Genomic DNA, 21,658 nt, shown 5'->3' on the forward strand with positions numbered 1-21,658 from the left:
GGGGGCAGGGGTGGGGGAGGACGAAGAAGACAAAAACAGGAAATAACGAATAGAGAAAAATCAATGAAACCAAGAGGTGTTTTCTGAAAAGACAAATAGGACTGATAAGCCTGTAGCTAGACTGACGAAGACAAGAGGGTAGACATAAATTTCCAACATCGGGCATGAAAGATGGTTCATCACAGTGGATCACACGGACATAAAAAGGATGGTAAGGAAATACTGTGAACAATTTATGCTAATAATTTGACACCTTGGATGAAATGGACAAATCCCATAAAAGATGAAATTACCAAAGTTTATGCAATATTGCTCAATACTGGTAACTTAAATAGCCCTTTAACTATTGAATGTATTGAATTTGTTAAAGCAGATGTACAATGTATGTCTGATAGGCCACAAGGCAGGCTGTTCTAGTTAGCGTAGAGTTCAAGCCAAATCCGGTATAAGCCAGAAGGACTTCCCCACACCTCAATATGTGAAAATTTCTTCATCACTCAGGAGCAAAGATGCCACCCTTGACCACACATTACCAAGTTGAATCAATACACAAAAAGGATAATAAACAATGACCAAGTTGAGTGTTCCCAGAAAAGCACGGGTGGCTTAACATTTGAAAAATCAATCAGTATGAGTCACTCTCATTAACACCCTAAAACGACATGATCACTTCAACAGATACAGAAAAAAGCATTTGATAAAATTCCACACCCAAGCGCGATAAGAACTCTCAGAAAAATAGGAACAGAGGGAACTTCCTCAACTTGATAAAGCATATCTGCCAAAGCTACACCTAACAGCACAGAGTTGTGAGATGCTCTGCCTTCCCCGCTCCTCCGATGGACGGAAGAAGGCCCACCTAGGCGAAGCTCCGCCCATCTGCGCGAAGCCCTGCCCACCAGCACACGCCTTGAGCTCCAGGCATGACGTCACTCCCACGCCGCGCACTAACGGTCAGCAACCGCCAACCACCCGCAGCTAACAGGCTTGGCGCGTGCAACACCCCCATCGGCCGAGCTCGACCAGGCGTGGGCGCAGGCGCGGGCGCCACAACCCTATTGGCCAAGCTCGAGGGCGCGCAGGCGCAGGCTCGGCCGCAGCAACCCCATTGGCTGAGGGCAGCGGGAGCGGCGTGCCGCGTGCGGGCGCCTAGGGCGGCGCAGACGAACGGCCGGGCCATGCTGCACCTCGCGGGCAAGCTGGTGGCCTTCTTCTGGAGGAGGGCGGAAGAACCCGAGGAGGAGGCCGGGCCGCCGGGGCCCAAGCTCGCAGAAGGTGCCTCGCGGGAAGGGCTGGTACGCGCGGCCCCCTGAGGCCGCCCAGCCAGACGGTGGACCGGGACTGTGGACGGGCGCGGGGGTGGGGGTGGGGCGGCTGGTGACGTAGTGAGAGCCGCTGAGGCCCTCAAAGCCTGGTTCCTGCGCCTGGTGGGGCGGGAGTGGGGGAGGAGCGTGGTCCGAGCCGGGTCCCAGGGCGTTAGTGTGACGAGATCGGGATTTGAGAGCTTTTGCTTGTTTTCTAACTCGAAGCTGAGGCGTGTCTGTCCCGTGATGATCTCTTCTTTGCAGTGTAACTTAAATAGGTCTTCTCAGTACGTAATAGCATTTTACGGCTTTTGGGGTCTGTGCCTCCTTGTTTCCGCTTTGTGTTTTCATGCGCCGGGAGCGCCTTGACACGTCGTCCCCGCACGGCTTCCCGTTCTCTCTGTGTCAGTGTCCCTTGCGGTTGTGTGCTTCGACAGCTCTGAAGAGTGTAACCTGGCTGTCTTAAACTGTCATTTTAGAGTCTTGTGGCATCCTCCTCCTGTTTACTTGAAATTGTTTTCGAACCCATCTTCCTGAAGTACAAGCTGTACGTACTTGTTTCTGCCACAGCGTCCCTCCCTGCACCCCGAATTACACGGTTGCTTTTCCCCAAGGCTTTTCGCATTTCCGCCCAATTCCTCTTTGCATCTGAGACTTGAACGCCGGCTAGTGATTCTCTAGTTGCCTTCTCTAACCTCTGAAAAGACGAAATTCTCCGCAAGAGAAGCCAGAACGTCAGCCGTGGAGTTACTTGTTGGGGCAGCACGCTGAAAGCCATCTCTGCCCAGAGTTGTTAGTGCCTCTTTGCCGCCTGGAGTAAGTCGCTTCGTCCGTCCGCGCGGATCTTGTCTGTTAAATGTGGCCCTTGAACAGCAGTCGGAGTTCCAGCCAGGCTTCCGCGGGCTTCCGTGGCTGGGCCGTGCCCTGGGCACTTGGGTGTCTTCTGTGTCTGACAAGGAGCAGACGAGGTGCTGTGCGGACTCGGAGCACGGGTTCTGGCCGGGGTCTCTTGAGTGGATGAGGGCAGGCCCTGCTCTACGCCAGACTTGCCCCCCAGGCCCAGAACGTCTTCCAGCGCCTGCTTTGGTGAAGTACCACAGAATCGCCTGACCGTGCTGCTGGTGGTATTGATAACAGCGGTGATGAGGATGACAGTAGCCACTCCCCTGATGCTGCTATAATGCTCACAGCAGTTTACGATGCCCCCAGCCTGTGCCAGCCACTCAGAGGTCTACGCATTGCACGCGTCTGTCACGTAATAACCCTCACACAGCTCTCTCGGACAGAGACCATGACTGTCCCCGTTTTACAAGTGAGGACAGGCACGGGGTGGTAAAGCCCTAGCCCAGGGTCCACAGATGGCTGGGGAAGAGCTGGCCGTCAGATGCAGATGGGCTCTCCCCACCGAGCCCACCGCCTGTGCCCCTGGGAGGAACCTGGGTAGTCTGCCTCCAAAACCCTGCTTTCTGCGCACCCCAGTCCCCAGGGAGGTTCTCAGCCCACAGGGCTCCTAGCCCCACGGACGCTCTGGGGGGCTTAACTGTAGTGTGCACTTGATTTGTGGTCAATGTAACCTCTCTGTTTACCCGTCTTAGGTGACACCAAGTTGAAAACTGTCCAGGGTGTCGTGACAAGGTACTGCGGCGATTATGGCATGATTGATGATTTGATCTACTTCTCCAATGAGGCTTTGACTAGCAAAGTGCTTCTAAATGTTGGACAGGAAGTTATTGCGGTCGTGGAAGAAAATAAGGTGTCGAATGGACTGAAAGCAATCCGGGTAAGGCTTGAGTTCATGAGGAAGCCTCTCTACACCTTGGGCTTCACGCCGCTGTCCTCCTGTTCAGTTACCTGTCAGAGACAACCTGTAGCTTTATGCCATGGAGAGAAACACTGTTACCACTTCTGTATCCACTCTTCTAGTCTTTTAAAAAAGTATTGTTAAAAATAACTATTTGGATCCTTTGTTATCCAGTTAGCCAAGATAATTAATGAACTCTACTATTCAGCAAGTGTTTCTTTAAAAAAAATTGTGTTTTTGTACTCTGATTTCCTGGAAGTATAATTGTTAGTCAGAGAGTATGTGCACATTTAACGTGTTAATGGTTATCATCAAATTATCCTTCAGTAACGCTGCACTAATCATACTCAGGGGCAGGATGAGACACTTGTTACCCACGTTGGCAAAAGGATGTGGACGTTATTGATCTTGGAAATCTGCACCAATCACTTTGAAAAGGGATCTTATAATTTTAATTTGCACTTAAGCCTTAAAGTAGATTAAATTTTCACATTTTTTCTATGAGTTATTTTAGTGTCCTTTTATCATTTTTTTGTTGGGTTCAACTTTTTAAAATTAAACTTTCTACATTTTGGAAATTAGACTTTTTAAAGCAAAATTATTATATGAAAATGTTGCAAATGTTTCCCCCCAAGATCATCTTTTGACTTTGTTTTATAAAGTCTCATTTTATGTAGTTAACGTGTCTGTCTTTTCCATGTGGCTCTCGGGCTCTGTACGAATCCTTAGAGAGGCTTTTCCCACTTTTCATTCAACGTGCACTCAGGTTTTCCTGTGAAAATTTATGGACATTTAAATGTTTAATTTACCTGGAACTTACTGGATGTACAGACTGAAAGAAGGAGCCAGACGTTTCTTCCCCGGTAGCTCACCAGTCATCCGCTGAGTGGTCCCCTGTTTCCTACTGAGTGGGAAGGTCCCTTTCTCACACACCAGAATCCCATCTGCCTGGGACCCCGTCTGGACCCTGTCGGTTCCCTGTCGGTTCTGATGCCTGCACGTGGCCCACGTGGCACGGTTGTGTCCTCAGGTGGCAGGCTGTTTTCTCTCTTCCTCCTCTTTGTGGATGGACTTCTCTGGGCTCTCCCCTCGATGTGGATAAATGTTAGCGTAATCCTGCCATTTCTCCTCCTGGGCTCAGACTCACCCAGACCAGCACTGAGTGTGTGGATCCATTTAGGTCAAGCGACGTGTGGATCATAGCAGGTCTTCTCCAGCTACAAATTATGTCTGTCCACTTATTTAAGCCTTCCTTTGTGTTCTTTTGTTCACTTCAGTTCTGCAGATTCCTTGTGAAGTTTATTTTTGAGAATTGTAATGTTTTTGTTCCATTATCAATATAATTTTTCTTTGTATTTTCAAATTAATCTTTTTCTTTCCCTCTAGGAAATCTGTTGATTTTTTTTTGTTACGTAATTTGGTATCTTGCAATTTTACTGAGCTCCACTACTTTTTAAAATGGTCAAGACATACTTTGTTACCATTACATTTTAGTAAATGCCACCTACCAGCCATGTGTGGCTATTTAAATTTAAATTTATTAAAATTAAATAAAATTTAGAATTAATTCCTCAGTTTCACGAGCCACATTTCAAGCACTGAACGTAGCTGGTGGCACCAAATTGGACGGCGCGAATGTAGAACGTCTGTGTGGTGGCTGGAGGGCCTGCAGGGCCGCTGTGGCCGGGAACGTGCCGCCAGCGAGGAACAGGCGCTTCCTCCTTGCTCTCCACCTGCACTTGGACTCCGCAGGCCAAGTACTTGCCTTGTTTGTTTTTAGCTCTTCTGGAAGATGCTTGAATCACTTGATTTACCAACATTTAACAGTTTTAACTGACTTCCTTTGTGAAAGTTGTGGAATTGGCTCGTTTGCTCTACCCTCTGGATTTGTTTGCTCATTTTTTATTCAGGTTTTTTTATTGTGGTAAAATATGCATAACATAAAATTAATTTTAATTTAAATTTTTAATGCCATTCAGTGGCACTAAGTACATTCATGTTGTTGTGCGCTTATACCCACTGTCTGTTTTCATAACTTTTCATCATCCCAAATATAAACTCTATACCCATTAAACAATAATCCACTATTCTACTTTCTGTCTCTATAAATGTGACTATCCTGGGTACCTCATGTAAGTGGAATCGTATGATATTAGTCCTTTTGTGTCTGCCGTATTAGACTTAGCATATTTTCAAGGCATATCCGTGTAACATGTATCAGAACTTCATTGCTTACTACGGCTAAATAATATTCCATTGTATGCATAGATTACATTTTGTTTCTCCACTCACCTGTTTATGGGCACTTGCGTTGTTTCTACTTTCTGGCTGTTGTGGGTAATGCTGCTGTGAAAAGTACCTTTCTGAGTCCCAGTTTTCAATTCTTTTGGGTCTATACCTTGGAGTAGAATTGCATGCTCATATGGTAATCCTATATTTAACTTTTTGAGGGTACGCCAAAGTTTCCCCAGTGGCTGCACCATTTTACATTCCCACCAGCAGCACAGGGGTTCCAGTTTCTCCACATCTCCACCAACTTGAATTATTTTCCCATTTTTTGATAGTAGCCACTCTAGTGGATGTGAAGGGGTGTTTGATTGTGGTTTTGATTTATATTTCCCTAATAATTAGTGATGTTGAGCATCTTTTCATGTGCTTATTGGTCATTTATATATCTTCTTTAGAGAAATGTCTTTTCAGTTCTTTTGCTTATATTTTAATCAGGTTGTTTATTTTCTTGTTAAGTTGTAGAAGATTTTTTATATATTCTGGATATTAATCCCTTATCAGATATGTGGTTTACAGATACTTCCTCCCATTCTGTGAATTTTTAAACTTTTTCTTAATATCGATAATATCCTTTGATGCACCAAAGTTTTAAATTTTGATGGAGTACAATTTATCCTTTTTTAATAGCCTATGCCTTTGATGTCACACTTAAAAAAATCATTAACCAATCCAAGATCATGAAGATTTTCTCCTGTGATTTCTTCTAAGGGTTTTATAGTTTTAGTTCTTAAATTTAAGTCTGACCCATTTCTGAATTAATTTTTGAATATGGTATTGGATGAGGGTTTGACTTCATTCTTTTGCACGCTGAGAGCCAGTTCTCCCACCACCGTTTTTTGAGAAGACCTTTTTCCTCTTGAAGGGTCCTGGCACCTTTGTTGGCACCTTTGACCAGATATGTGAGGGTTTATTTCTGGGCTCTTTATTTCATTGGTATTTTGTCTGTCTTTACACTCTTTTAATTACTGTAGCTTTGTAGTAAGTTTTTTGGGGTTTTTTTGTTTGGTTTTTTACTTTTTTTTTTTTTTGGCTGCATTCAGTCTTTGTTGCTGCGCGCGGGCTTTTCTCTGGTTGCGGCGAGCGGGGGCTACTCTTTGTTGCAGTGCATGCGCTTCTCATTGTGGTGGCTTCTCGCTGTGGAGCACGGGCTCTAGGTGTGTGGGCTTCGGTAGTTGTGGCACGTGGGCTCAGTAGTTGTGGCTCGCAGGCTCTAGAGCGCTGGCTCAGTCGCTGTGGCGCATGGGCTGAGTTGCTCTGCGGCATATGGGATCTTCCGGACCAGGGCTTGAACCCATGTCCCCTGCATTGGCAGGTGGATTCTTAACCACTGCACCACCAGGGAAGCCCTTGTAGTAAGTTTTGAAATCAAAAAGTGTGAGTCCTCCAACTTTGCTCTTCCTTTTCAAGATTGTTTTGGCTATTCAGCATTACTCGAGATTCCATATGCATTCTGGGATGGGTTTTTCTATTTCTGCAAAAAACATCATTGGGATTTTGATAGAGATTGCATTGAATCCATAGATCGCTTTGGGTAGTATTGACGTCTTAATGTTAATCCGTGAACGTGAGATGTGTTTCCATTTATTTGTGTCTTCTCTGACTGCTTGCAGCCACATTTTATAGTTTTCAGTGTACAGGTCTTCCACCTCCTTGGTTAAATTTATTCCTAAGTGTTTTGTTCTTTTTGATGCTATCGTAAATGGAATTGTTTTCTCAGTTGCCTTTTTTAAATTGTTCATTGCAAGTGTATAGAAATACGACTGATTTTTGTATATTGATTTCATACACTGGAACTTTGCTGAATTCATTTATTAGCTCTAAGAGGTGTTTTGTAGATTTTTTAGCGTTTTCTGTGTGTAAGATCATGTCATCTATAAGTAGATAATTTACTTCTTCCTTTCCAATTTGGATATTAAAATTTCTTCTTCTTGCCTAATTGCTCTGGCTGGGACTTTCAGTATTATGTTGAACAGAAGTGGTGAAAACAGGCATCCTTGCCTTGTTCCTTATCCTCGGGGGAAAGCTTTCAGTCTCTCACCACCGAGTGTCATGTGAGCTGTGGGTTTTTCACACGTGGCCTTTATCCTATTGAGGAAGTTCCAGTCTCTTCCTATTGGATTGAGTTTTTATCGTGTAAAGGTGTTATGTCAGATGCTTTTTCTGTATCAGCTGAGATGATCATATATTTTTTCCTTTGTTCTACCAGTGTGCTGGATGGTACTGACTGATTTTCATTTGTTGAACCACGTTTGCATTCTGGGGTAAACCCCCCTCCATCGTGGTGTGCAACGCATTTCTTATGCAGCTGCATTCAGTTTGCCAGTATTTCATTGAAGATTTTTGCCTCTGTTCATAAGGGGGTCTTGGCCAGAGGTTTGCTTTCCTTGGAGTCCTCAGTATGTCTTAAGTAGCAGTTTGCCTGTCTTGCAGGTGGAAGCCGTCTCAGATAAATGGGAAGACAACAGCAAGAGGCACGGCAGAGGGCTGTCCGACTCCAGCCCCCGAGTGCTGGTCGGCTGCGTGACCTCGCTGATGGACGGCGCCGGCTACATCAACCAGACCACGTACTTCTCCCTGGAGAGTGTGTGTGAAGGTACACGGGATGCGTTTCTGTTTCATGTTTAAAATTAGGTTTTGTGGGGTTTTTTTTTTTAATGTTCATAACGAGATTTGAGATGGACCAGGGACCGGTTTTCATCTGCCAGGTCCTCAGAGTGTTGCCCTTAAAGCCTCTGCCCAACATCTGGTTCCTCCTATCTGGATCTCATCCCAGGCCTCTGACATCCCACCCCACCCCACCCCACCCTGAGGCTGGAGCTCTTTACCCCAGATGCCCCCCTGCTCTGCCCCCAGGCCTGCCCTGTATGGACCAGCCAGCCTTGCCCTTTCCCTTCTGGTCTGTTTGTTTGAGCAGTGGCTTTGCTGTGGGTGCTCTGTAGCTGGGTTGCCTTTGTGCATCTGGCAGTCTGCCTAAAACACCCACCGACCTGGAAGCTTTGCCTCCAGTGGCTTTGTGCCGCTGCACGTGGTGCAGCACGGCCCCGCTGCTGAGTAGCAGTGTCCGCAGATGGTTGGGCTGCTGTGTGCTCGTCACCAGCTTTCTTGAGAAACAAACTGCATATTTCATTAGGCACTGTTGTTTTTTGAGCTTAACTGCTGCAAAAATGTTTATTACAAAACAACCAAAAGGTTATCACCGGTTGTGGCTACACCGCGTGCCACGCCCAACCTGTCCAGACCACTCTCTCCCCGCTTCGCGTCAGGACGGCTTGGCTGCCACCTCACGTCACTGCCCCTGCCGTTTCCCCGCTTTCCCGGCCACCCTACCAGCTCTCTGGCACACCGAGGGGCTCCCTCTCCTGAGCTGGGATACCCGTAGCCGCCCAGGCCTCAGGTCTGAGCACATCTCCCTGTGTCCCCGTGCACCCTGGGTGTCCCTGATGGGGAGGGTACTCACAGTGTCTGCAAGGAGCTGGCACAGGAGTGCCACACGTACCCATACCTCCTGGAGCCAGGGCTGTGGGTAGAGGGCTACCATTCTGCCCACTTGGTTGCAGTTGTTGATGACACTTTGTTACGTTTTTCTTTGTTTGAACTTTGGGGAGTATCTGAAATCAGATGGGGCCCTGACACTGTGCAGACCAGGTCCCCTGCTCTTGCCTTGTAGGCAGGAAGACAGGTTGGCCTGTAACAGCCTCTGCTCCGTTGGCGTGGGTAAATCTGGAAGAGAATCCAGGTGGATACGCTGGTTCCTAACAGGAACAGTGAGCACCTTTCTCAACCAGTCATGTGTGTCTCAGAACAGAAACATAACTGCAGAGTGAATTGTACACTTTGATGTTGCATTACCAAGTAACATGCCCGGTTTCCCTGCCTTGGAGGTTTCAAGCCTTGCAAGGGGGACTGGGTGGAGGCTGAGTACTGGATCCGGCCGGGCACGTGGAGCAGTGAGGCCATCTCGGTGAAGCCACTGAGGTACAAGCGCGTGGACCGGGTAGGTGCTGAGCCTCGAGCGGCCCGGGATCCTGGGTGCGATGGGAGGTCAGGATAAATGAGGGTCCGTCTCGGGCAGAGAAGACCCTGATGTCTTACCGAGGTCACCGGCGGCCGGCCTGCACACTCACATAGTTAAATTCTAGGTCACGAAGGGACGAGGAGTGTTAAAGCGTCTGATGGTGGGGATGCGTGGAGTGGGGTGTGGGCTCTGCCCTCGCTCGTAGCAACAGCTGTGGTCTGGGGAGTGGGGACTGGAACAGAGGAGGGAATTGAGGTTGCGGGTGGAGGTGTGCGCTGGGCCCCGCTCCCTGCCTGGCCGGTCCCGCTGGGGGCATTGCTCCTCCTCTGAGACCAGGCCTGAGCCTCACTGGCTGCGGCAGCCCCGTGCACACTGCCAGCGTCTGGTGCTGTGCTTGCAGGTCTGCGTGTCCAGCCTCTGTGGGAGGAACGGGGTGATCAACGACTACATCTTTTTCACTCTGGACTCCCTGAAGCTCCCGGAAGGCTACGTGCCACAGAGGCACGACGTGGTCAGCGCGGTGGTGGTGGAGAGCAGCCAGTCGTGCTACACGTGGAGGGCCCTGTGCGTGACCCCAGTGCAGAGGCGGTGAGGAGGCGGCGGCTCGGGGGGCGGGGGCCTGGGGTGCATCTGAGAGCCGGTTGAACAAGGCAGGTAGCAAGCTGTCCAGGCCCTGAGCTGGCGGGGCTGGAGGGAGAGCCCTCCTGGGGGCTGGGGGTCCTCACAGCTGCCTGAAGGCTGAGTGAGAGGCCGCCTCTTGATAGCTCATGGTGATGATCTCCATATTTTCGTGGGCTTTGTGTGTTGTGTTCTTTCACATGTTGGCATTTTGTAGAACACGTTGGACGTGGTCAGTTCTTTGTTTTATTTTGGCTATGCCAGTTGTGTCACGCATGCAGTACCTAGTTCCCCAACCAGGGATCGAACCCGGACCCTCTGCATTGGGAACGTGGAGTCTTACTCACTGGACCACCAGGGAAGTCCTGGTCGGTTCTTAAAATTACTGAATTTCCTGTATCTGATTCTTCCTTCTGTGCGCCCGTGACTTCCTGCCTCCAACACGCGTGTTTATGCAGCATGGCAGGCCTTCCTGAGCTCCCGCCCCATCTCTGCTGCTCTCTCTCTGTAGTGCTCGTCTCAGGGAGCTCGTTACATGGTTTCTGAAGTCCTTCTGTTTATTGTCTGATCTCCTCAGCGGAGCAGATTGCTTGCAGGGGGGAGTGTCTCATGAGCCACAGGACGGGCAGGCAGGGGAGCCCCGTCTCAGGAGGACTGAGCTGCCTGGCGCAGCTGGGAGGGATGTGCTGGGACCAGGGTGTGGGCAGAAGGGGAACATGGTGAGGTGGGCCCTGCCGTGACCAGGTTGTCTGGTGGACACAGCCTCCTGCCCCACGGGACCTGCTCTCCTTTTGGAGAATGACTCTGCCCGTCCTCATAACAGCGAAGTGCGGGAGATGCATACCCTTGCCCCCTCCACCGGGAAGGCCCAGGAGGCCCGGGAGTTCTGGCTTCAGTCCATCTGATGGGCCCAGGGGTGTGAGGATGTGAGGCCAAGCAGGCGCTTGTTTGCCAGGCATCTGTGCCGGGATCTTGGAGGCCGAACCGGGGCCTCGGCTCCCTGCTGGCTCTGTGATCCTGCTGGCCGTCGGCCCTGCCCACATTAGGTATTGTCACTCGGAACCTCCTGCCACTTTAAGGGAGCTCCGTGTTGTTGGGACGCGGGCTTCCTGATGGTTGTCTTCACAGCGCAGTTAACTGGGCTCCTGACGGCCGTGGGCAGGGGCGGATCGTGGGAGGGCAGCCAGGACTGGTGCAAACTGGCCATCCGAGAGAAGCAGCTGCCGTCTCGCCTGCAGGCCAGCGTGTTCGTCGGAAGGGAGTCTGGGTCCCTGTTGCCCTGTCTGTCTGATTCTTCGCAGCACTTACCTTAACCTGCCCTGTGACTCACCGTGTTTCCAGAGGACCCGCGTCTGCCGAATGGAGTGGGTGGGGGCAGGAGCGGGGGGCTCCCTGGCAGTGGGCGGTGAGCTTCGGGTGAGCCTCCCCTGGTGGCCTGGCTGCAGTGGACTCTGGCCCCTCCAGTGAGGGGAGCTGGTCCCCGTAAGGGTGACCAGTCGGGCACTTACCCCGAGCTCCATGCGTCTGCCTCGAGCAGCCGTCTTCACGGGGCCAGGGAAGTCGTCACACCTTCATTTTCAGACACTGGCTGTGAGCCAACCCCAGCTCTTGTGCAGCCCCTCATCATCCCCCCGTCAGTGCGGGGCTGGGGTGAGCGGTGGAGGGGTCGCTGGCCCGGTAAGCAGTCAGGCCCCGCGTCCTGTCCACCCAGCAGATGCCCCGTATGCTGTGGTCCCTGTGCTGCATCCTGACCATGGTTTCCTCCCGTCCTGGTCCTGGCTCCATGGCGTTAGCCCCAAGTGGAGGATGCTGCCCTGCACTCAGACACACCGGCCGGCTGCCCGCTCAAGGGTCTGAAGGACAGCGAAGTGTCGTGTGCAAAGCAGGGACCTGCACTCCTCCGGGCCAGGCCTGTAGCGGCGTCCAGCATCCCCCCTCCAGGCTCCGGGTGGGTTCCGCCCAGAACCCGCAGGTGGCTCCTGACTCCTGTCTTGGTGCGTCTCTGCCTGCCCATAAGCCGCTACGACTGGCCGTCTGCCAGGACAGATGACCGCTCCCACGGCCGCCCCAGGTGGGGGCTGAGGCATGGCTGCCCGATCTCGGGGCGGCCCTGGCCGTGTGGATGAGGAGAGGAAGGTGGGGAGCGGGGGGCGGGCAGGGCCGTGTGGCCAGCAGGGAGTTAAGGGGGGCTGGCTGAGAGGGCGTGGCTGCTGTGGTGGAAGGTGTCTCTGGGTGGGTGTGTGCACAGGGACCAGGTGTGAAGGAGCCTGTTTCCAGGTGGCACTACGGGAGGGTCAGGGAGGGCAGGAAGGAGCTGAGGGTGCGCGGTGGGCACAGCGCCCGGGCTTCATGGCAGCGTCAGGAGGACAGAGGGGGACGAATGGTCCCTTCTCACAGGAGGGTGGAATCTGCTCATTTTCTAAAGATAAAAATTCTCATTTAATTAGTTTCAAATATTTTGAAGCCACATTCTTTTTCCAACGAAAGCTTAGTAGTGGGTCACTGACGAGCAAAGCCCCTTGCGGCAGCCGGGGAGGGTCTGGGGAGGAGCATTGAACACCCTTCCCTCTGTGACCAGGGCTGGGGGGTGCGGGGGCGAGGAGTCCCGGGGCTTGGGGGGTGCACAGCTGGCGAAGGCTGCCCGTGTTCTCAGATCCCCAGAGCTCCCACCAGGGCCCTCCTCTCCTCTGGATTCAGCAGGGCTTGTAGTTTCTTCTTCAGGGTGATCTGCTGTCTTACTCAGAAGTTCTAAGTGTCGTCCTTACTTGGTCGCCTCTTTGGGGTTGGCCCCTTATCCCCTCGCCCTGTGGTTGGTGTGGCCCGGAAGGGCAGGGAAGGCAGGTGGGGCCTCAGGACGCGCCGCCCGCCCACGCTGACCCCGACACTGTCCTGTGGCTGCTTTATCCAGGGGCACCTCTGTGGTCCGGGAGGCTGCTGACGAGGCCTGTGGAGCCCTTTTACTGAAAAACAAAGGTGACATTGAAGTCACGAGGATGACAAATTTTGGAACGCTGAAAGAAGGAGAAAGCAAAAATGTGGTGATCTGGATAGAGTAAGTTTGCCACTCAAACAAAAGTACAAACTGTGGTTTAAGAATTTCTGTAGAACCGATTTTATTTTGCTTGCTTATTTTTTCCTTTATGTATATCTTTCTAGATTTTCCACCCTGAAATAGCCTTTTTACTTATACTCATAAAAGTATTTGCAATTGCCATTCACTAGTTACATTGAATTCTGTTTTATGGTAACAGTATTTTAGCTTTAGAAATCCTATCTCTGTTCATGGCTAATTTTCCTTTTCCAGGAATAAAGGAGACACTCCTCAAAACTTAGTCAGCTGCAAGTTGGGTGGCTGGGATAAAGCTAAACAGTTCAGATTTCAGATGCTGGATAAAATCCAGACGTGCCCCGAAGTGTCTCTTGTTTCCGTTCCTGAGAAGGAGAAGAATTTTGCGGATGAAAATATTAACTCATTAGACAGCTGCAGGAAAAACAAAACCTATCAGACATTGGAGAGCAGTCTGGTGAACAACAGAGAAGCCTCTCCAGGTAGACGTTTCAGCTGTTGCCATTGGATAAGCTGCGCGAGCCCTGTCGGGTCCGGGAGCTGGTGCAGCTGCTCCAGGGTCTGGCCAGGCTAGTGGCAGCGTTTACCCTGTGGGCTCTTTGGTCTGGACCCTTCTCTGATACTTGGGGCTAAAACAGCTGGAGAAATGCCCGGCGTGCTTTACACGAGCTGCTTCGTGCTTTACACGAGCTGCTTCCTGCAATGATTCTAAACTGGGAAGAGGATGCCTGCAGCCCCCTTGCCTGTCGCTCACCTGTCAGGGGCTTCGGCCACTCGTCTATGTGTGATAGTCCCTTCCACCAGCACCACCACTGTCAGAACAGTTCACGTTTGGTCTAATTTTGGATTTAAATTTCATCTCCCAGATGACTATGCCTGTAAAGGAGAAAAGGAGAAGAATGTGTCACAGAAGCCCGAACCTGGTGGGCTCATTCCTCCAGGTGGAAAAACCCTGATCGTGGTTACCTGTGATGCAAAGTACGTGGCTGGAGGGTATGGAGGGAGTTGACTTTGCAGGCATCTGCACGTTTGTCTTGTTCGGTTTCGCTTATGGTACTTATAGGTTGGATGTAAAAAGTATTGGTATTTTGATGGGACGAAATCACAAGGAAAAGCGCTAGTGGAGGAAGTGGCTTGAGTAAGGGTACCCCTGCTGACTGCTGACTACGGAGGACGGGCACGGCCAAGCCCCCACAGCCTTGGGAAGCCGGGGCCCCGAGGCCCCTGCTGCTGCTCCCCAGGCCTGGCCTCAGCTCGGCCCTGAGACCTGCCTGCCCTTCTCCCTCCACCCGGGCAGCCCAGCCAGACACAGGCTCCCGAGCCCTCGTGGGCCCTTCCGTCTCCTGCCTCCTTCCCCGTGTCCAGAACCCCCGGCTCTCCTGCTGGTCCCCTGTCAGCTGGGCGCTTTGGTGCAGTCCTTCTCCCCTCCCTCATCTCATCTACACTTGGTGATTTAAAATTTGTCAGAGGGTGGCTCTGATTAAATCAGCGCCTTGCTTCAGGCCCGGGTGGCGCTTTGAGCCAAGGACAGTCCTCGAGCCAGTGGTTGGTGATGCAGCCCCCGTGGCGCCTCCGTAACGTGACAGTGGGGCCGGGACTCGAGCAGCAGCGGAAAGTGGGCAGAAGGCAGAGTGGGAGGTGGTGTCTCTAGTCACACTACACAGCTCTGATTTAAACTTGGGAGTACTAGAAATATTGTTTCCATTCTTAAGCGTGAGAATTACAGACAATACCATTTCAAGTGTGTGATTTTAGCTTGGGAAAACGTTAGCATTGCTTATTTTAGAACGTCCATTTTTTCCCTCTAAAAGAATTATTAAAAGCTAAGGGTGGGCTTACCTGGTGGCACAGTGGTTAAGAATCCACCTGCCAGTGCAGGAGACACGGGTTCGAGCCCTGGTCCGGGAAGATCCCACATGCCGCGGAGCAACTAAGCCCGTGCACCACAACTACTGAGCCCTCGTGCCACAACTACTGAAGCCCGTGCGCCTAGAGCCCATGCTCTGCAACAACAGAAGCCACCACAATGAGAAACCCACGCACCACAACGAAGGGTAGCCCCCGCTCGCCACAATTAGAGAAAGCCCACGCACAGCAACGAAGACCCAACGCAGACAAAAATAAAGAAATAAATTAATTTTAAATTAATAATAAAAAAGCTAAGGGTGACTGGTTTGCTAGCTCTGTGACTTTCCCTGTGTGAACGAAGGGAGATTGTGTTGAACCTGCCTCTGTTACTTACGACTCACACTAAACTGTGTCTTGTTTCTCCAGGAATTCTGGCCGCTGCAAGGAGCTCCTTCTGCTTTGCTTCTCCAATTTCATAATCGGGCGATTCCTTGAAGTGAACGTCGTAAGTGAGGAGGAATCACTGATAGCTGTCCGAGAACCCTTTTCATGGAAGAAGTCTAAAAGTTCCCAAGTGTTAGCTTCCACCAAAACTACAGTTGTCATGACCATGCAGAAAAGGTACCATGAGCAGACGACAATGCAAGCCCAGATCTTGGGCTCACGGTGTGAGGGATGCACGTAGCTGCTGTTGTTGGAGGGAGGTGGACGTCCTGGATAAAGGGGTGCAGCTGAGGCCCAGCGCCCTCCATTGTCCTGGGGACACGCTGTGAGGACGGCGGGGGGTGGGGGTGTCTGCAGCACCCCAGCTAGTCTCAAGGTGACTCGCAGTGCAGGCTGTGATTTGACCCTTGCCCTCGGCTCCTGCCACCTTTCATGTTCCCATCAGCCCAGCCCGCCCACCTCCCGAGACAGCCCGTGTCCCACATGGGCACCCAGGGCACCAAGCAGCGAGGGGTCAGTGAGACGTGGTTGGCATGGCTTTCGAGGGCCATTCACAGCACCCGAGTGTCGCTTGTCGAGGGCAGGAGGGTTGCTTGGCTGTTTGAAACCCATTTGAAGATGTGACACCTTTGAAAAATGAAATTAAGAAAAAGCATGTAATCTGCTAGTGACGCGTGGCTGGGGGCTTGGGGACAACCTGACCGTATCTGGGGTGTCGTCTGGAGAAAGTGCCGCGCATCCACGCTTTCTCGTCTGCAGTTATAAATCCCAAAAGCTCTGAAAAGCAGATTTTGCTTTTTTAAGTTAGGTGCCAAAAAATCATGACCTATAGGCTGGAGGACGTTCCACGACTTAGTCGTGTGGACGCGCCCCCTCCTCTGCTGCCCAGAACTCACTGGGATGGCACATGCGGTTTTTCTGTGGTGGGAAGTCCTGAATCCCAGATCACATCTGACCTGGGAACAGTCGAAGATAAGGTACTGTGGGCTTCCACTAATGCGTGGGCTGGAGGGAAATCTGTTCAAGTATTGTGTGCTCATTGACCTTTGGGGTTAGACCATTGTTTGAATCCCAGCACTGCCACCCGGAAGCTGTGCCAGTTTCTCAACCTCTCTGAGCCTTAGTTTCATTTGTAAAGTGCTAGTCCCCCCCTGCCCCACACGTGCCATTTCTGGCACTGAGCAGTCAACAGCAATCAGTAAGTAAGAACAGTACTGGGCGTGTAAACAGTAGTTGAGTGGCTCTAGGGATAGAACCTGAACACAGGAGCAAGAAGTCATGTGGCCTGCGGGCGGCAGGTCCACATGGCTGGACTCCAGTCACAGGAGCTTTTAAGAACCTCTGGCTGTCGTTTAGTGGTGCACCAAGCAGCTTTCCCGTTACAGTTTGGCTTAACTGGAGGAGTGAAGTAGAGCAACAGCACAAGTATTTAATCCTCTGGTAAGATTTTCCCCATTGAATATTAATACATTGTCACTGTACAGGAGCGTCCCTAAAGCGAACACTCGGGACTTCCCTGGTGGCACAGTGGTTAAGAATCCTCCTGCCAATGCAGGGGACATTGGTTCGATCCCTGGTCCGGGAAGATCCCACACGCCGCGGAGCAGCTAAGCCCGTGCGCCACAACTACTGAGCCTGCACTCTAGAGCCCGCAAGCCACAGCTACTGAGCCTGCATGCCACAACTACTGAAGCCTGCGTGCCTGGAGCCCATGCTGCGCAGCAAGAGGAGCCACTGCAATGAGAAGCCTGCGCACCGCAACAAAGACACAACGCAGCCAAAAATAAATAAATAAAAAATAAATGTATAAAAAAAAGAAAATGCAAGTAATCTATATTTAGAAAAAAAAGAGAGAGCACTGGGACACCATCAAATGGGTCCCAGAGGAGAAGAGAGAGGGAAAGGGGCAGAGAACATACATAAAGACGTAACAGCTGAAAACTTCCCTAACCTGGGAAAGGAAACAGACATCCAAGTCCAGGACGCAGAGAGTCCCAAACAGGATCAACCCAAAGAAGACCATGCTAAGACCCATTGTAATTAAAAAGGCAAAAATTAAAGATAGAGAATATTAAAAGCAGCACATTAGGTACAAGGGAACTCCTATAAGACAATTCGCTGACTTTTCAGCAGAAACTCTGCAGGCTAGAAGGGAGTAGCATGATATATTTAAAGTGATGAAAGGGAAAAACCTACACCCAAGAATATTCTACCCAGCAAGTCTCTCATTCACATTTGATGGAGAAATTAAAAGCTTTACAGACAAGCAAAAGCTAAAAGAATTCAGAGTCACCAAACCAGCTTTACCAGAAATGATAAAGGGACTTCTTTTAGCCAAAAAGAAAAGACCACAACTACATACATAAAAATTATGGAAGAAAAAGCTTATAGGAAAAGGGAAATATACAGTAAAGGTAGTAAAGCCAGCCTCGTATAAGGCTAGTAATAAGGTTGAAAGACAAAAGTAGTAAAATCATAAATATCCACAATAAGGAGTTAAGGAATACACAGAACAAAAAGATGTCAAATATGATGTCAAAAGCAATAATCATGGGGCTTCCCTGGTGGCGCAGTGGTTAAGAATCCACCTGCCAATGCAGGGGACACGGGTTCGAGCCCTGCTACAGGAAGATCCCACAGCCGCGGAGCAACTAAGCCCATGCGCCACAACTACTGAGCCTGTGCCCTAGAGCCTGTGAGCCACATCTACTGAAGCCCGCGCACCTAGAGCCCATGCTCCGCAACAAGAGAAGCCACCGTAATGAGAAGCTTGTGCACCACAACAAAGAGTAGCCCCTGCTTTCCGCAACTGGAGAAAGCCGACATGTAGCAACAAAGACCCAACACAGCCAAAAATAAAAAATAATTTAAAAAAATAACAATAATCATGATGGGAGGAGAGTAAAAATGCAGGGTTGTTGAAAATGCATTTGAACTTAAGAGACCAGCAACTTAAATAAACATAGATGGATGAATGGATGGATGAATAGATGATGATGGATAGATGGAGGAATAGATAGCTATGCACATTGTGGAGAATATAGTCAATAACAATGTAATATATTTGCGTGGTAACATATCGTAACTATACTTACTGTGATGATCATTTTGAAATGTACAGAAATATCAAATCACTGTGTTGTGTAATAAGGAATAACAGTGTTGTAGATCGATTATACTTCAAAAACAAACTTACAGAAAAAGAGATGAGATTTGTGGTCACTGGAGGTGGGGTTTGGCGGGGGGAATTGGATGAAGGGGGTCAGAAGGTACAAACCTCCAGCTATAAGATGAATAAGTACTAGGGATGTAACGTACAGCGTGACACATGTAATGAACATGGCAGTATGTTATATGTGGAAGGTGTCGAGAGTGATCCTGGGAGTTCCCGTCACAAGGAGATATTTTTTTCTTTCTTTAGTTTTGTATCCATATGAGAAGGTGGGTGGTCACTACACTTACCGTGGTCATTATTTCATGATGCATGTAAGTCAGATCATTCTGCTGCGCACCTTAAATGTCTACAGTGCTGTCGTCAATTACATGTCCGTGAAACTGGAAGGAAAAAATAAAGCATAAGAGTTGAGCTTATTGGAAGCTTAGAAACAGTGTTTTCAAGCTCACTGGTCCCAGGGGCTTTTGGGAGTTTGGCATGTTCTTCTGCTGGAGGCAAAGCAGCTCCCGGGAGAGCGGCCCCAAAGCTAAACAGTGCTTTGCAAAGCACTGCCTGAGGCCAGCAGTTCACGTACCAGTTGCTTTTGGTGATTGAACCTCTTTCTGAAATAGGAAAGGATGTTTAAGTGGAGACGTCCGGGGTGAAGTGCCTGGTGCTGAAGGGTTGTTTCTAACTTGCGAATCTCCTTTTAAGGAACCTGAGACGACAGCTTCCGAGTTTTCTCCCGCAGTACCCGATACCAGACAGGCTTAAAGAATGCGTGGGGCAGAAAATCGACATCCTGACCTTTCAGCCGCTACTCGCAGAGGTAGGAAAAGTGTCTCACGTGAAGTACTGATTCTTCACCACACTCGAGTTGTTTTCTGAACAAACTCAGGGTGAACCTTTGTTGGGTTCAGCCCTGGTGTGGGCTGTGTTCACCCCGGGAGCGGCGGGGCCCATCACTGTGTCCCTTTGCAGATTGTCGGGGCTTTGGGGGCTGGGGGCAAAGCGGGGGTGGGGGGACCCCCTGCCCCCCCATCCTGGCCTCTCTTCTACCCTGTGGCCGAGCCTCCCAGCAGCTTTCCATTTGTGACAGAGCTCTGAGCAGCTAAGCAGGGGAACCAGGAAAAGGCCTGTAGCCACACAGACCAGTGGGGGGTGGGGGAGGAGGAGGCCAGGCCTCCCGTAGGGCTCCTCTGGCAGGTCGTCTCCTTGTCACCCTCCCTGGCGGGGCTGTTTCAGATCCGCTGGGGGAGGCCTGGTCTGAGCCTGCCCGCTGTGGCAGGTGGTGGTCAGAGCTGTGAGAAGGGGTGGACCTGCCAGAGGAGGCCAAGGGCAGGGGCAGCACTGAGCAAGGCTGAGGCAGGGGTCCAGGGAGGGAGGGAGAGTGTCTGCTCCGCTGGCAGCGATGGCGGAGCGCGGCCCCTTTCCAGGAGGGCACTTTCCCAAGGGTTTGGGTGTCTGCTGCCTGAGGAGTGGGTGAGTGGAATGAGGGCCAGGGCCTGTGCTGCATCAGGGCAAGAAGGAGGGAGGAGACTGGATGGTGGCTGCAGGGAAACTTGGGACTTGCCAGAGATTCGTGGAGGGTGAGGGAGCCCTGATCTGGGAGAGCTGGGGTGGCAGGCGGAGAGGAAAGGAGGCTTGGGAGGAAGCTGAAGGCACCGAGGAGCACGCCTGCCCTGGGACTGATGGACAGAGCCGTCTGTCTGCTGGGCCTTGGGCCCGCGGCAGGGCTGGGCCAGAAGCTGCCCCCGGTGCTGGTGCTGCGATGCTGCCTGTGCCACCGGCCTGAGGTGCCCCACCCCAGGGTCACACTGGCGTCCTGCAGCGGGGAGGGTGCCGCAGGGGCACTGGGCACTGTCCAGGGACGGCACGACCACACAGATGGAGCAGCACCAAGGAGGGTATGTGGGCAGGACTGTGGGTTGGAAGCGGGGAGATCCACCAGGCAGTTGTTGCAGTGATGGTTGCAGGGCCTGAACTGAGGCCGGAGCAGCAAACCAGCCCTAAAACACCTTCAAGAAGAACTTCGGGGCTGAGAAATTGATGCCGATGCAAATACAGCTTCTGGGACCATCGTGTGCCGGAAGCACGCCTGCACCTCTCCTGTAACGCAGCCTGGGCGCCGGGAAGGGATCTCCTCGTGAGCGTAGCAGTTACAGGTGTCTTCAGCATTCATGATAGTATGATAGTAATGGTCATGAAAAAGTGCTGTATGGTCTAAGGTTCCACAGTACTTGCCCCTTTGTGATTCTTTAATTCACGCATGTGGCACCCCAGTACTTCCTGACTTCCTGTGCCCTTGTAACCGCCTCCCGACGCAGGTCCCCTTCCTGGGGCTCCTCCCATCCTTCTGGGGGACCTGAGCATCCCCTGCAGTGGTTGGTCTGTCAGCCTTGCGGGTCTCGCCCGGTCTTGACCTCTGGGCAGGCGCTGCAGAGACGCTGCCCCGCACATCCTCCCTCCTGGCGTTTCTCCAGGGGCTCTGCTTTCCTTCTCACCTTGGTTCTTTTGCACGGAGTCTGTGTTTTTTTCTAGCTCCTCTTAGGATTTTCTCTTTTTCACTAGTTTTAAGGAATTTAATTTACAGTGTGAGTTGCTGTAGTTTTCTTCACGTTCCTTGGCTTGGGTTTTTTGAGCTTACTGGAGAAAGTGAATTTACGGTTTTTCTCAAATTTCAAAGTTCTTGGCCATTCCGTCTTCAAGTATTCTTTCTGCCCCGCTCTCCACGTTCCCATTACATGTGTATGAGGCCACGTGAAGTTGCCCCACAGCTCACGGCTGCTCCGTTCATTTCTCTTCGGTCTTTTTTCCTCTGTGTTTCATTCTGAGTAGTTTCTGTTGCTGTGTCTTCGAGTTCACTGATTTTTTCTTTTGCAGTGTGCAGTCCCATCCAGTGTTTTGTTTGTTTTGTTTTGTTTTTTGCGGTACGCGGGCCTCTCACTGTTGTGGCCTCTCCCATTGCGGAGCACAGGCTCCGGACGCGCAGGCTCAGCGGCCATGGCTCACGGGCCCAGCCGCTCCACAGCACGTGGGATCCTCCCAGACCGGGGCACGAACCCGTGTCCCCTGCATCGGCAGGCGGACCCTCAACCACTGTGCCACCAGGGAAGCC

At 51.0% G+C, this 21,658-nt stretch overlaps 1 protein-coding gene across 1 annotated transcript in view; it reads left to right on the forward strand.

Annotated features, from left to right (window-relative positions):
* The first annotated feature begins 1,178 nt into the window (after positions 1-1,178).
* The window catches only part of MOV10L1 (Mov10 like RISC complex RNA helicase 1), a 44,545-nt gene continuing 24,065 nt past the window's right edge, over positions 1,179-21,658 (forward strand). The window contains exons 1-10 of the mRNA XM_049694351.1: positions 1,179-1,275; positions 2,900-3,084; positions 7,825-7,987; positions 9,276-9,388; positions 9,810-9,997; positions 12,936-13,079; positions 13,332-13,576; positions 13,961-14,072; positions 15,369-15,563; positions 19,255-19,369. Coding sequence (XP_049550308.1) covers positions 1,179-1,275; positions 2,900-3,084; positions 7,825-7,987; positions 9,276-9,388; positions 9,810-9,997; positions 12,936-13,079; positions 13,332-13,576; positions 13,961-14,072; positions 15,369-15,563; positions 19,255-19,369 — 1,557 coding nt within the window. The remainder of the gene's footprint in view (positions 1,276-2,899; positions 3,085-7,824; positions 7,988-9,275; positions 9,389-9,809; positions 9,998-12,935; positions 13,080-13,331; positions 13,577-13,960; positions 14,073-15,368; positions 15,564-19,254; positions 19,370-21,658) is intronic.

This window comes from Orcinus orca, chromosome 11 (genome assembly GCF_937001465.1).
Source record: "Orcinus orca chromosome 11, mOrcOrc1.1, whole genome shotgun sequence".
NCBI classification, from domain to species: Eukaryota; Metazoa; Chordata; class Mammalia; order Artiodactyla; family Delphinidae; genus Orcinus; species Orcinus orca.